This window comes from Lissotriton vulgaris, chromosome 3_1 (assembly GCF_964263255.1).
Source record: "Lissotriton vulgaris chromosome 3_1, aLisVul1.2, whole genome shotgun sequence".
NCBI lineage: Eukaryota > Metazoa > Chordata > Amphibia > Caudata > Salamandridae > Lissotriton > Lissotriton vulgaris.
In genome coordinates this window covers 469,275,445-469,290,478 of record NC_141689.1, presented here as the reverse complement: position 1 = coordinate 469,290,478, position 15,034 = coordinate 469,275,445, and the positions used below count along the sequence as shown (strand labels likewise).

Below are 15,034 nucleotides of genomic sequence, written 5' to 3'. Positions count from 1 at the left end.
CGGTGATCGAGGCATGTGGTTATTTTAGCACGCGTCTTCACGTTTATTTGCTTGACACATTTTCAAGGACGCACTGGTTCACCAGGTGACCGAGGAATATGATGTGAAACTTACAACACACGCATGGCTCTTTAACGTTTATATGAATATCTTGGCACTTTCTGATTGACATGAAGTGAACGTTATGAATTTAGTGATGTGAAATGATGTGTGTATAACAACCATCTTTGACACACACAGTGATATGTTGATTTGTTCCTTTTTTTGTAGAGTTGTCCCCTGAGGAAGGGCTTTCTAATCAGCCCGAAATGCATTGGGGAAGGAATTATACTGGATTATGTTGATGTTGGATATACAACCAGAACTTTGTGTTTTGTGGAAACTTTGATGAAAAATTAAATACTTTTGGAACCCCATTATGAGGTGGAATTAATTTTGATGATTAATTGGAAAGACTTACTCGTCTGAATCATAAAGCAGTGCAACAGGGTGTCTCCTTCCAAAGGGAGGAGCTTTGTAAAAGGGAGATATGGCACATGGTGTGGGCGTACAGGATGACCCCCACAGGGACAGGTTACAGCCCCTTCCAAATATTGAGGGGCCGCGAACCATTCACCCGAGACAATCGAGTATGGAAGGAAAAAACAATAACGAGCGAGTGGTCCCCTGCAGTGGTGCGGGCCAGCTTGGAAAAGGCACAAGCCATTTACTCGAGACACTACAACAACCGGAAAAACGTAAAAGAGACAGAATTGGAAAAAGGTGAATGGGTGCGAGTAAAGTTGGCCTCGCTACAAAGGAAAGGTGACAGTAAATACAGTAAGCCCATGCAGGTCAAGGAAGTGCTGGGCAGAGCGGCTCTGCTAAGTGACGGAAACGTGTGGTCACAGGATCGCATGGCAAGATGCAACAGAGTTCTACGATGGGACCAAGGTGGAGCGGACCTAGAAGACGTGGAAGAAGGAACCGCGGAGCAAGAACAGTCAGAGGTGGAACTGGACGTGAGAAGAGGAGAACAGCAAGGAGAGAGGACTGATAACGGCAACCAGGGGTCTGTGAGTGAAGGGGACATGATTAGACGAGATGGAAGCGCGGCTGCGCTAGGAAGTGGAGGACGGAACGAAGGGACTCAGGAAAGGGAAGCCCCACCTGGTGAGACTGACCCAGAGGGGTAGAGCGGTGGTCAAACCAGCAAGGTTCCGAGACTTTGTCATGAATGGCGAACTGTGAGTTAACAGTTTCTTTGTTGAGAAAAAAGGGAGATATGTGGTGGCGCAGTCTAGTTGTTGCACCTCACACGCCGACGTGACGTGCGGGTGGCCATGTTTGCGGCTGCGCGCGCACCGCGCATTCAGAGGCGCCAAAGCCGAGTACACGGAGATCGTGGCTCGGCGCTCTTTAGGGAAGATTACTAAATAAAGATTTGTGAACCACATAACGGCTGCAGCGTCTTCATTGGGTGTAAGAGCAACGTTACAAATAACATTTCAACATGCCTTAGATAAGTGAAATTCATACCATTGAGGGCATATTAATTTTAAATATATTGCATGCGTTGAGTGGTGAGGGTTATACAATGATTGTAATTAAAATAGGAGGCATAAAACAAATGGTGAAAACTCCGAAAATAAAGATAGACACGGCTTATAGAATACAGATGTGCTTTCAATAAACAGATTATTTTGCCGGCCTGCAGCTGCAGAGCTGTTAAATCGTGTAGACAAAATGCAGCAAATTAAGTGGAAAGATAAATACATACACTCTAAAATTTGGCATCAAACTGGAAAATGTCAAAAACAGAGATGTGGAAGTTTCAGTTTGGTATCTTCCTCTGTCTCCGCCTTTTATCAATGCAACGAAAATGTGGTGAGTGGCAGCGAAGAACAGAAGAGTGAGCTTTTTTGGCTAACTAATCATGAGAAGAGAATTCTGATTATTTGATATGAATAATGTCAGATGTTAATTTTACTCCAGACGGGTTCATTCAGATGTAACATGTATGAAAAATACCAGTCATCAAGGAGCTACTTTTGCATGCCGATAGTCTCTTAAATACATGTCACTGAACATACAACAACCCATGATGCTCTATTGAGCAGGTGCAATCTGCGCTAAAATATGAACACAATGTGCTGTCCTTCTATAGTATTGATATTTAAATAGCGCCTTATGAGCCCTTGTGAACACCAACTTGCTAATAGAATTTGCTCCAGTCTTACAGTTTGTAACTTCATGCTTTTGTCTGGATAAGGTAAGCAATTGTACGCTGGCTATCAAACAAAACAAGCATTTACATTGCAATAGGTCTCGCCATGACATTGTTTTGAGCTATTGGCATTGAAAATGTTATTGTTTTTTTCCCCTTCGAGAAGCATTCATCAAGTACTGGTGTTGTAAATGACAGTGCCTTTTATTTATGTTTTAAAAACGAAAACATCGTTATTTGCAATGTCAATAGCTCAAACTCGCGTAAATGCGAGCCCTATTGCATTGCAAATGCTTGTTGTATTTGTTCTAGCATTTCATGGAGTTGTCTAGTATGTAAACTGGAACTAGTTTATGTGATCGCCCTAAAAGTTATTCACCCAAAATGTGTCTCCCTAGTAAGTTGCGGTGTGTATTTATAGGTTGGAGTTTCATTCTGGATTACGTTTTGTCATCAGTTCTGGTGAAAGAATGCTAAAGTGCTTTGGAAGATCTCTGCTATTTAAGAGGACAGGAAATAAAGAACATGAGTCCACAGTCTTCCGGAATGTGTACAGCTTAAACTGGCAAAGGTTGATTTGCAAATTTAGTCCATCGAAAACAGCACTGTTGAAGCCAGAATTCATTGCCATCAAGTACACAACCCCCAAGCAGGTCACCAGAAATGCCAGAAATTATTAGACATTTATTAGGTTGATCCTGTACTACATACAAGCATTTGAAGGGAGCTATCCATTATGAATACTTAGATTATTGCATATTGCCGCCCCCATAGTCACATTTAACATATGTACCTCTGCTTTTGAATTCTGGATTCAGCCGAGTTGGAGAGGTCAGGTATGTTTGTTCAGATAGAAGTCAACGTCAAAGGAAACCCAGAGAGCACTGGCCGAAGTGGGAAAAGACCAGAAGGAGCTGGGTGTTGTAGAATGCCGGGAAGAACGTAGGAGCTTGGGTGGAGGGAGGATTTAGAATTAAAAATAATAATAATAAAAAACAGATGGGGCTGGGAAACAATGGATGAACTGGAGTGCAACACAGAGAATAGGATAGGCGGGGATTTGAGGGATGAAGCAGCATGCATCGGATTGAGCAAGCTGAAAAAATAAAGTAAGCTATGTTACATGGAAGAAACAAGCACAAGAAGAGGAGGGAAAGCTATTAAATAAGAAGCTAAGAAGCAAGCAAACGAAAGTGACAAAACCAATGATAAGCAAAGGGCAGGATCTAAGCCTACTGTAAGTGTTTGGTATGGTGCACAACAGCTATTGGCCTACAGACAGCTAAAGCCGTCTGGTAGGTGAGAATTAAAAAGCATAAATGCCTGCCAGTCATCTATGCAAAGAGACAAAGAATTCTTCGGGGTCAAACATTTCTGATCAGCGAACCCAAAGTTCCAAAACGTACGCTAATGGAAACACTATGTATCTACTGGGAACCAAAAGAAATATCGACCATAAAGGTACTTCTTACTGTGAGAGTGTAATCTAGATATCACCTGCGTCATTATTGCACTCCAGACACTTACATGTTTCTTTTTTTTAAACATGTAGCTCTTAAGCCTGTTCTGAATCATTTTTTTGGGAATCTACTAGCCTTGAGATCTTTAAGACACAATCAAGGCAAGAGGTACATGCCACATTTACGATGCTGCACTAATGATCAAGCTGGTCCTGAACAGAGTCAGTGATGGGCAGCACATGCAAACTACTTGGGCAACATTAGAACTAACCGCTGGTTTGGTTATACTAGCTTTCCGGCAACAGTTTTTAAGCCATTTGTTAAGCCGTTTTGGCAACTTGGGACCAACCCTGGTGATACCAAATGCAGAACATTTCTAGTTGAACAACAGAACTGCATAGAACACATACATAAATGTGTGCTTCAGTTTTCAGTTATGGTAAACTAGCAGCCCGTCCCGACGTTGTCCGGGTATGAATTGCTGCCGGGCAGTAGTATATTGTTTGTAGGATTTCGTTTTGATAGCATTTCTTATATGTGACAGGCCTGTGAAAAGCTTTGAATCACAGTGCACTGCTGATGCACTTAAGAGTGTGCATTCAGTAGTGTGGGAACTCGAATTTCCCTACTTTATTTTCCCTTGCAATATTATATAGCACAAACTCGACAACACGGCATGAGCACAATTTACATTACAGAAGAACACATTCATTTGTGGTAGGCATGGGGAGACAAAGCGATTTGCCTGGAATCACAGGATATTGAGCTGATGCCGAGATTCGAACGTAGCTCCCCAGCTCTAAAGTTCGCAATTCTAGAACTTGTGGCGGGAGGTGTGTCTAAAAGTGTATGTCGGTGCTGGTCATCAATGAGAGAAACCTGTGCATTTGAGTATGTTGCTGGAGATGTGGGCCGCCGTGCCACCAATGTACTTACCGGGGGAGGGTAAACACCCATTATTCTGCAACTTTCTTTCCGCATACCATCACTCCGTATACTTTCATTACGAAAGTACCATGACTCCGAAATGCCATTATAACGCATGGCATTACATTTTATATGCTTTTACCATGCATACATTTACAACGAAATTCGTTGTAAATGCATGAATGGTAAAAGCATGTTTTTTGTTGTTGTTGTTTGGATAAGGTAAGTATGGGTATAGGGGTATATGTTTTGGGGTACTGAGGTATGTGTTTTGGGGTGTTTGGGTATTTTAAGGGTTCAGATATAGTTTTGGGTTATGCGGTACAGGGACAGTTTTAGGGTTTTAGGGATAGGTATGGGTTTTGGGGTACAGGGGTATTTTTAGGGTTCAGGGCTAGGTTTGAGTTTTGGGGTATAGGGGTATTTTTAGGGTTAAGGGCTAGGTTTGGGTTTTGGGGTACAGGGGTATTTTTTAGGATTCAGGGCTAGGTTTGGGTTTTGGGGTACAGAGGTATTTTAGGGTTCAGGGGTAGGTTTGGGTTTTTGGGTACAGGGTTATTTTTATGGTTCAGGGCTAGGTTTGCGTTTTGGGGTACAGGGGTATTTTTAGGGTTCAGGGGTAGGTTTGGGTTTTGGGGTACAGGGGTATTTTAAGGATTTAGGGCTAGGTTTGGGTTTTGGGGTACAGGGGTATTTTAGGGTTCAGGGGTAGGTTTGGGCTTTGGGTTACCGGGTATTTTTTATGGTTCAGGGGTAGGTTTGGGTTTTTGGGCACAGGGTTATTTTTATGGTTCAGGGCTAGGTTTGGGTTTTGGGGTACAGGGGTATTTTTAGGATTCAGGGGTAGGTTTGAGTTTTGGGGTACATGGGTTTTTTAAGGGTTCAGGGCTAGGTTTGGGTTTTGAGGTATTTTTAGGGATCGGGGTAGGTTTGGGTTTTGGGGTACAGGGGTATTTTTAGGGTTCAGGGGTAGGTTTGGGTTTTGGGGTACAGGGGTATTCTTAGGGATAGGTTTGGGTTTTGGGGTACAGGGTATATTTATAGGGTTAAGATGGGTTAGTGTTTAAGGGTGTCGGGGTATTTTAAGGAGTAAGGGTGGGTTAGGATTATGGGGTGCAGGGGTATTTAAAGGGAGCAGGGTGGACACCCGGAACTGGAATGTACAGAACCTGGGAAGAAAAAACAATAAAATATTGGGCACAACGCTCGCTTTTTTTTTCCATAACCCCGCGCCCCGCACACGCCCCAGCACACGATATGACACATGGCATGAAGGGCAGAACGTACCACACGCCCCCAGCGTTTGTCACTCCCACAGCACACGCCCACAGCACAACACAGACACGCCCACATGGGACTACTTTGCTGGCACAGTTCTTTTACCTTTTAAATGTATATGGTGGGCGTCTGCATAGCCTATGTCCTACTGCTGCAACTGCCCTTTCCAACGCTGTATTGGGTGTTGTGATTGGTGCTGTGGTTCCTGAGATTACCCGCCTCAAAGGTTTGGGCTCTCTCTTTATTATATTAGTATAGATATTATTTGTGTGGGGCAGCTTCGAAGAAGGATATTCATTCCTTAAAGCCTTTTACAAGGGAGCCAAAAGTGGTTGATATCCAACAAGTAAGAAAGGGAACAGGCATGTAGACAAATTAGAGGGATTTCCGGTGAGGTGGGGCATCAGCCAGAAATTTGAAATGTTTCAAGAAAAACACTTAAGGCTCTGGAACAGTGTTATTATTTACTACGGTATCAATAGGGATGCCCCATGATTCTAATGAAAGGAAAGGGGCATTTATCAGTAGAAGCTGGTAGCGTGCAAGTTTTTATCCACATCAGGGACAATAGCAATTAAAAACACGGTAGACCTTTGTTAGACAATGTCTCATTTAATCATTTTCCCAAACTGTCAACCCCTTGCCATCAAAGGTACTCATACTTGTTCTTATGCCGGGTCTGGTGGCTTACTGGACTAATGCCTCCACTGTAGGGCCCTGTGTTCGACCTCATGGTCACAGGTTCAAATCCCAGCCGGTCCACTGAGCCTTTCATCCTTCTCAGGCCAATAAAATGAGTACCATTAGGTTCGGTAACAATAATCATCTGTTATTCAACGCCAAGATACCCTTAGGTGAACGTGCACTTTACAAGTACATGTTATGTTCTTACATTCCATATTTTTATATCCTAAATCCTTACCACCCACTGTCATCCTCCACCTCAGTTTCGATAGGATCTTCTTCTGGAGTGTCAATTATAGCCTGATTAAGCTTTGATTTAAATTTATCCAGCAATGCCAGAGTCTGGAAGGAAAACAATTTATAGTTACAACATGAAAAATTGTATCAGATGATTGAAAGCAAGCAGCAAACACAAGAGTCTAAAACTTCTTTGCAAGTTCAAGAATCAGCATTACATTTTATACGAAGCACAAATATACGGTGTATTAACAAATACAGGTATTAATGACATTCCCATAACAGCAAACACTATGAAGAAGCTCGGGTTATGACAGTCCATACTCCATTTTAGTGAGGCAGCTGTGAGACTGCAAGCATTTCCTTTCCCTCTTGAGTGTTTAAAACATGTCTCGTTTGCATATAAGTATACTTTCAGCTTCTTTTCCAGTTAACCCCTCCGGCGCCTGTTGTGAAATGGGAGTAATCCCTCAAAAACGTCCGTGTTTACAAGGTAGCATCTTGCTTTTTAATGAAGCAAAACAATTCGCCTTCTGAAGATAGAGTACTTCTGCCTCTGTACAAATTATTTCTAGATTCTCACATTTAAACTAAACAACCACACACCATTTTCATATTACCCATGCAACACAATTGCTTTTCAGCATGAGGTACTGTCTGCATATCACTATAACATTACGTTTATATTTTAGAGAAAACACTTGACATTCCCTCACAGATTTATAGTATTCTTACCTTTTTAACAGCAAGAATATGCTAGTGTATTACAAAGTCTAAAAAGGTATTTTATCTGAATATGATCTTTTTATTTCTAAGTTATTAGTAACCATCCACTGCACATTGGAGAACTATCTTTATAGCGTGTTTGGATTTCTTCATTCCTTACTATGGCACCACAAATTTACACATCATGTCTGACCAAAGAACAGAGTTTACGATTTAGAAGTTTACTGAGCGTTAAGAACAGATGGTTTCGGCTTGATTTATATAAGAAAACGCCCAAAGCGAACAAAATTCAGAAAGCTGACATGTTTTATTATCAAACAGATGATCACTCCTACGATAGTAGGGCTAATAACTAAACTTCCCATCTAAATAAAGTTAGTTCCTCGTCTCTCAATAGCAATTGTAATAACTCAGATTCAAGAGGAACACGCCAGGAAGGCAACAGGGGTGGGATTGTCCACACATCCATGTCGTCAGGCGCACAAGTATGTTTAGAGAACCTAAGCTCTATCCAACATTAAGGATGTTGCGGCAAAGACTCCTCTTCCCTCTAGAGGTCCGTTCACCCCCTGTAGATATCTCAAGGCTTGGGAAAAGAGGGTTATAAAGATCAATCAATCTGATTGAAAGTGTTAATTAATTGATTGATTAGGTGGGTTAAGGAAATAGAGAGAAAAGACAGACTAACTCTTGCAGACTGGTTGGTGGAAAATCTGCACTGGAATATTAGGCGCAGCAGAGAGCCGCAGAGAGCAGAGCAGAGAGCGGGTCTGAGAGCCTTGGGACAGTGGTACCGTAGAGCCGGGGGCCGGGACCGGAGATGAGAAGAGGTGCGAAGCGGATTTGAGTATAGCGGGGGAAGCAGTGATCCCAGCGGCTCTGAGCACTGTAAAGCTATGGAAAAACTGTGTGCAGCTGCCACGAGTGCTCTGCGAGAACCGTGAGTGCTGTGTGTGCTGAGAGTGCTGCTAGTGAGGAGAGAGCCCCGGCCTCTCCAGTGTGGTGCTGTGGGAGTCTCAAGCAGCTGAGCGAGGTCCTCCTGAGCGAGGTCCTCCTGAACACACAGCCATAACACAGCAGTTAGAAAGTCTCCGAAAAGGCTGATTTAAAAGCCGGTATTAATTTCCTGGGACAGCTGGCGTTTAAATTGTTAACTTGGGGCATTTATTGCCACATTGCTGCATTATTTAGCTCTTCCCTTCAGCCCCGCCCTCGCCCCCGCTCTCTCCCTGACGGCAGCTGTCCTTCACCTATAGGGCAGACAGGCTTGGGAGGGTGAGCGTTTTGAGGGTGAGTAAGAGGCAGAGTTGAGTAGCAAAGTCGAGCGGCCACCAGTGGGAGGTCACATTTTCCCTCTGAACCGGGGAGGCCAGCCTGTGACCGAAAGAGACCGAGCCGGAGAAGACATCGGGGGCTGACTGTGTACTGGTGGAACGCAGGTGATATGCAGGCGTGAGCGCGGAGATCAGCGCTGGGAAAACAACGCCGCTGCAAACCAAAGGCTGCAGGCACAAAGCACCAGAGGGAGGCATTCGCACTGTGTCAACAACGCCCCAACTTACTGGCCCCAAGCTTACAACACCAGGGTGATAACAAAACCTCAAAAAAAAAAACTGAGTGAAAGTATCTATTTAATTGATTGGCCTAACAGATTTGAGCACCTTTCCTTCAGCAAGGTCTGGGATAAAAATATAGGGAAGTGCTGAAAACGTACGAAAATATAGAGCGACTATGCGCTCTGGCAAAGTGAGAACGTCGGGAACAACTGTAAGACGCACAAAGAAAGTACAACAACCAAAGGTCTTAAAAAAGGTTAAAGCGAATATTGTAGGAGCAAATCAAACATTAACCTCCCCAATAGCCAGAATGTTTGCAAAATCAGGAAAAATCCCGGATAAGTTTGAGTTCTTAAAAGATCCAGCTGGTGCTCCTATCACAATGCAAAGGGATATGGAAAATGACAAATTACAAACTCCAATTAAACCAACGAGTACTGAGAAATCCACTTGGCAAGTCAGTCAGTCGGATCACTGAAATAATATCGACGGACAAAATATCGAGTTGCCAAAATATCGTGGACAAAATATCGACAGTCAAAATATCGAGTTTGTATCTACAAACAGGTAAGTACAAAAATATCGACTACAAAATATCGTTAACAAAAATATAGATGTAAAAAATATCGACTTTATTAAAAACAGTGTTAAATTAAATTAATATTACATTTTAATTACTAAAATATACTTAAAACGACTTAAATTAAATTATAATAATTAAATAATAAATGAAAATAATAAAAATAATTTTTTAAAATCTTATTTATTGACCCTGAACCCTAAAAATACCCCTTTACCCAAAAACCCAAAACTGACCCTGAACCCTAAAAATACCCCTTTACCCAAAAACCCAAAACTGACCCTGAACCCTAAAAATACCCCTTTACCCAAAAACTGAAAACTGACCCTGAACCCTAAAAATGCCCCTTTACCCAAAAACTGAAAACTGACCCTGAACCCTAAAAATGCCCCTTTACCCATGAACTGAAAACTGACCCTGAACCCTAAAAATACCCCTTTACCCATGAACTGAAAACTGACCCTGAACCCTAAAAATACCCCTTTACCCATGAACTGAAAACTGACCCTGAACCCTAAAAATACCCCTTTACCCATGAACTGAAAACTGACCATGAACCCTAAAAATACCCCTTTACCCATGAACTGAAAACTGACCCTGAACCCTAAAAATACCCCTTTACCCATGAACTGAAAACTGACCCTGAACCCTAAATATACCCCTTTACCCATGAACTGAAAACTGACCCTGAACCCTAAAAATACCCCTTTACCCATGAACTGAAAACTGACCCAGAACCCTAAAAATGCTCCTTTACCCAAAATTTATCAATATTATTTAATTAGCAATTAATTATTAATTAACAATAACCATAAAGTAAATATATTAGAACATTAGATGTAATTATTTTAATAATTAATATTATTTTTTCAAAATTAATTACTTAAAAATTACACAAAATTATATATATTAAAAATGTACTCTAATTAATGTAATTAACTAATTACAATTAATTAATTAACAATTATTTACTAATACAAAATATGTTCAAAATTATATTAATTAATTAACTAATTAATATTAATTAATTATCAATTAATTATTAATTAAAAATATTAACAAACATATATTGATTAATTAATTATTATTAAATTACTTCCCACCCTATTCCCCTATAAACCCACAACCCGCTACAGAATTACATTACGCAATTATTATAAAAACAAAATTCATGTAATAAAATATTTTATAACATTAATACACACTATTCACACATATTATTACATAAAAATACACTATAAAATATTATATATTATTAAAAAATCGATATTTTTGCTATCTATATTTTATACAGTCGATATTACTTCACTTACCTGAAAAACAATATTTTTGTAGTCGATATTATGTCCAGTCGATATTTTGTCCAGTCTATATTAAAAACTCGATATTATGTCCAGTCGATATTTTGGAGTCGATATTTTGTCTCTATACCCAGTCAGTCATGCAAAGTACCCCGCAAAACGGAGATTCTAACATACAAAAGAAGGACCATGAATTCCAAATCACAGATCAGGATATGCTAAATGTAACCATTTCTCCAGAGTTAAATCAACAAGATAAACCAATAGAACTAGATGATTTAGAAGCATTGGAAAAACAAGATATATTAATTGAAAGTAACATGATGGAATCAAAGTTGTCAGTAATACCTATAGAAATAAATGTAGAAATTATGAAAAAACAGCAGTCACCAGTCGAAGAAAATATGACCAAACAAACTAGTATACAAAGTTATAATACTGGGAATGCTAAACAAGAAGAAAATGTAATTCATAGACTATGGCAAAGTAATAAAACAATTGAAGATCTGGTCCCAAAAACTCACATCCTCCTTACAACAGAATATGCAACTCCCACTGAACAACCGAACGGAAGGGAAATACAATACAATCAAAAAGGAATAAAACACCCAGATGTTGGAATGAATTGGGATATTTTTTATCAAACATCAACACTAACTCTAGAAGTGTTAAAATACCAATCCAACAAGATGGACATTCAAATTGACCTTCTTACAATGATGACAAATGCAGTTGCGGGGATAGATAATAAACTTGCACAGCTTAATGGTCTGATAGTCAGAGTACAAAATGAAAAACAAAGAACGGACATTGATTTTATCTGCAGCCCACTTATGGAGAAGCTAGTAGCAATACCAGAGGTTTTGCATACTATAATAGAAGACACAAAAAAGGCTATTAAAAACGAAAATGGCCAGGAAGAAAGCATAAGAAAATACAAATGTGAAAAGACTGAGTCAGCTAAAATGGAAAATAAGAGCTCAAAATAAGAGCTCCAGGGCAAGTGTCGACAATGAAGAAATAGGGGAAGTCCCAAAAAAAAGCAAACATACAGGATGGAAAAGATTTATCAATAAACATACAAGCAATGGAACATACAAATGATGAAACGTCCAGTACGGAAGCAAGGGTAGAGTATGAATGTAAAGAACAGGATACAAATGGTTATACTATGTCAATACGACAAAGAAAAAAACTATGTAAAGCAAGGAAAAATAAAAAAGCTAACAACCATACGTATGAAGCCTCTACAAAAACTGAAGATATAATTTTAAAAAACGAAGTACAAAGAGAAATATCAAATGAGGAAAAAAAGACCTCTCCAACAACTAAGAATGAGACAAAAAAATTATTCTCAATACTTATACAAGAACCAGTATTGGAACAAACATTGAATAAAGATCCTAAAACAAGAAAAAAAGGGATGGAAAAAAACTGATGACTATAATTAACCGACCGTTGGTTAAGGAAAAAATATTGGGAGAAGATGAAATGCAGGAGGACTGTTCGGAACTCTATAATATGAATGGAATGAATGACACTATGCCGTTAAAAGTAACGAAAAAAAAAACATCCCAGCAACAAGATCAAACCCATAATGTGAATACAGAAACGTATTTTAGATCTAACGAGAATGATGCTGCAAGAAGCATTATACAAAGATCAGTAGAGACTAAAACTATATTACCGCATTGGGACCATCTTGTAATTGAAAATCGGGAAGGAAAAAAACTAATTACATATAGAACGAACCAAGATCTGGAGGTATCTTGCAAAGAAAATCAACGAATAAATGAGAAAGTACAGCTTATATTTAAACCTGAATACGAATCTAGAGGTAGATATGACACACTGAATAGAGGGAACATCCTTAGACTATTTAAATCAATTCCAACATTAGACAATATTAAGAATGACGATATTAATTCCATTGAATTTATTGCAGATAAGGATAGTCCTCAAGAATCGGCATTGATCACTTTAAATTCAATGTTAATAGCAGAAAAAATCTTAAAAGAACTTAGGACATTTAAAACCTGGGGAATTGTCATCACTAAGCAGGCACCAAAAGTCTATCCTACCCCATTTATTAATGAGATAAATCATGTCCCAAATGAAAAAAACACTAAACAAAAAGGAACAGTGCTAAGGAATGCCCGGGGTAGATCTAGTAATACAACAGGAGTAACATCACCACCTACTACAATAGAAAACATTTCAGCAATAAATGAAAAAATGGATTTCCCAGGCACTTCATAACAATATAGATCAATGAAGGAATAACATTATTACCCCCCCAAACAAAAGTAATGGAGATGAGAATGTGTTCATGGAACATACATGGAGTGGGGACAAAGCTTTATAATGCACAAATAAGCTCAATACCCTTCCCATGTCACATTATATTCCTCCAGGAAACCTGGGAAATACACCCTTTCATATTGGAGGGTTATGTAGGTTATTATGAACATGCAAACAAAATTCACAAGTATGGACGACCGAGTGGGGGGTTAGCAACCTTTATTTCCAGTAACCTACAGGCTGATCATGAGCAACTTGTATAACTGAAATATAAAACAACTGATCAAAAGATAAGGTCATTAATTATGATCAATGTATATATCCATCCAACAAAAACAAGTAGAGCAACTATATGTGCAAATCTTAACAGTATTTTGTTGGAACAAATGCTGGAGAATCCATTAGTGGACTATGTGACGACGGGGGATTTTAACCTGAATTTCTTAGTACCATTTACAAAGGATGACATCACACAATCGCAAGACCTTCAGTGGTCAATCCCCCAACAGCATCTAGGTTTTATGACTAAATATGCACTAAACAAAATTGGTACAACATTCATTAAGGACATAGAAGCACTGGGTTTGCGAATCCTTAATGGCCGATTTAAAGAGGATACTCCCCCAGCATATACGTATATCACGCACAATGCAAGTACTAGGATTGACTATACAATGGTATCACTCAATATATTTCAAAATGTAAGTTCATATATGTTAGTTAACGTTGGTGATAGTGACCATTGTCAGCAGATAATGACCACCCATATCAGAAACAACATTAACCAATCCTACCATACTGTGTCGGGGTACACTGGAACGATAAATTATAAAAAACTTATCTGGACTAATCTGAATAAGGATAAGATGAATGAACAAGTCCAGATTTTCATAGAGAGTTGCTTCAATGAAAGACCAATGGAAACAATAGTTGAACAATGGGTGGAATTCACCAGGAAAATAGTGAAACCTCAAACTCAAGATAACCTCAACATAAGGAGTGTAAAAGAAAAAGGAGAAGAAAAGGATTCATATATAAATCTTCCGTATACAGTAACGAAGTTAAAAAGAACTCGGAATAGGATAAGAAGACAAATAAAAAATATGACTGCTAATGAGGAAACCCTAATTAAATTGAAATTATTAAATCAACACCTAAAAAAGTTAATATGGAATGAAAAATATCAAGCAAAACAGGAATTGTGGTAAAAATTATTTCATGCAAGCAAACAAGCAAATGCAAGAGAATTTTGGAAAATCATAAACAAATTAGTGAGGCCGAATAAATTGGTGGTTTCATCAACTATAACTGAGCAAGAATGGGTTACATATTTAGGAAAACATCTAACCTGTAATGGAAGTACAATAATCAATACGAAAACACAACTAACTATTATACCCAGGCATGAGATGCAAGAAAATGTTTCAATATCAAAAGACCAAATAGTAAAACTAATAAAGAAACAGAATGATGGGGCACCAGGACCCAATGGGATACCATTTGCCCTTTATAAAGAAACCCCAGACTTATGGTCGACCTACCCAGATAAGGTATTTAAAGAAGTCATAGAGGCAGGTATTATCGCTGAGTCCTGGCGAGGATCCCTAATCTCCCCAATATTTAAGAAAGGAAACTGGGCGCTAGCGGAAAACTATAGACTTATCACCCTTCAAGACACGGATGCCAAACTATTTGCTGGAGTACTTCTAATTAAATTAAATGAATGCGTAATAGAAAACAAGATTTTACCATTGAACCAGACTGGTTTTATTAACGGG

General features: G+C 39.3%; 1 protein-coding gene across 1 annotated transcript in view; it reads right to left on the bottom strand.

Moving 5' to 3' along the window:
- The window catches only part of CWC27 (CWC27 spliceosome associated cyclophilin), a 1,011,903-nt gene that overhangs the window by 104,599 nt on the left and 892,270 nt on the right, over window positions 1-15,034 (bottom strand). Inside the window, exon 13 of the mRNA XM_086960691.1 lies at window positions 6,794-6,897. Coding sequence (XP_086816817.1) covers window positions 6,794-6,897 — 104 coding nt within the window. The remainder of the gene's footprint in view (window positions 1-6,793; window positions 6,898-15,034) is intronic.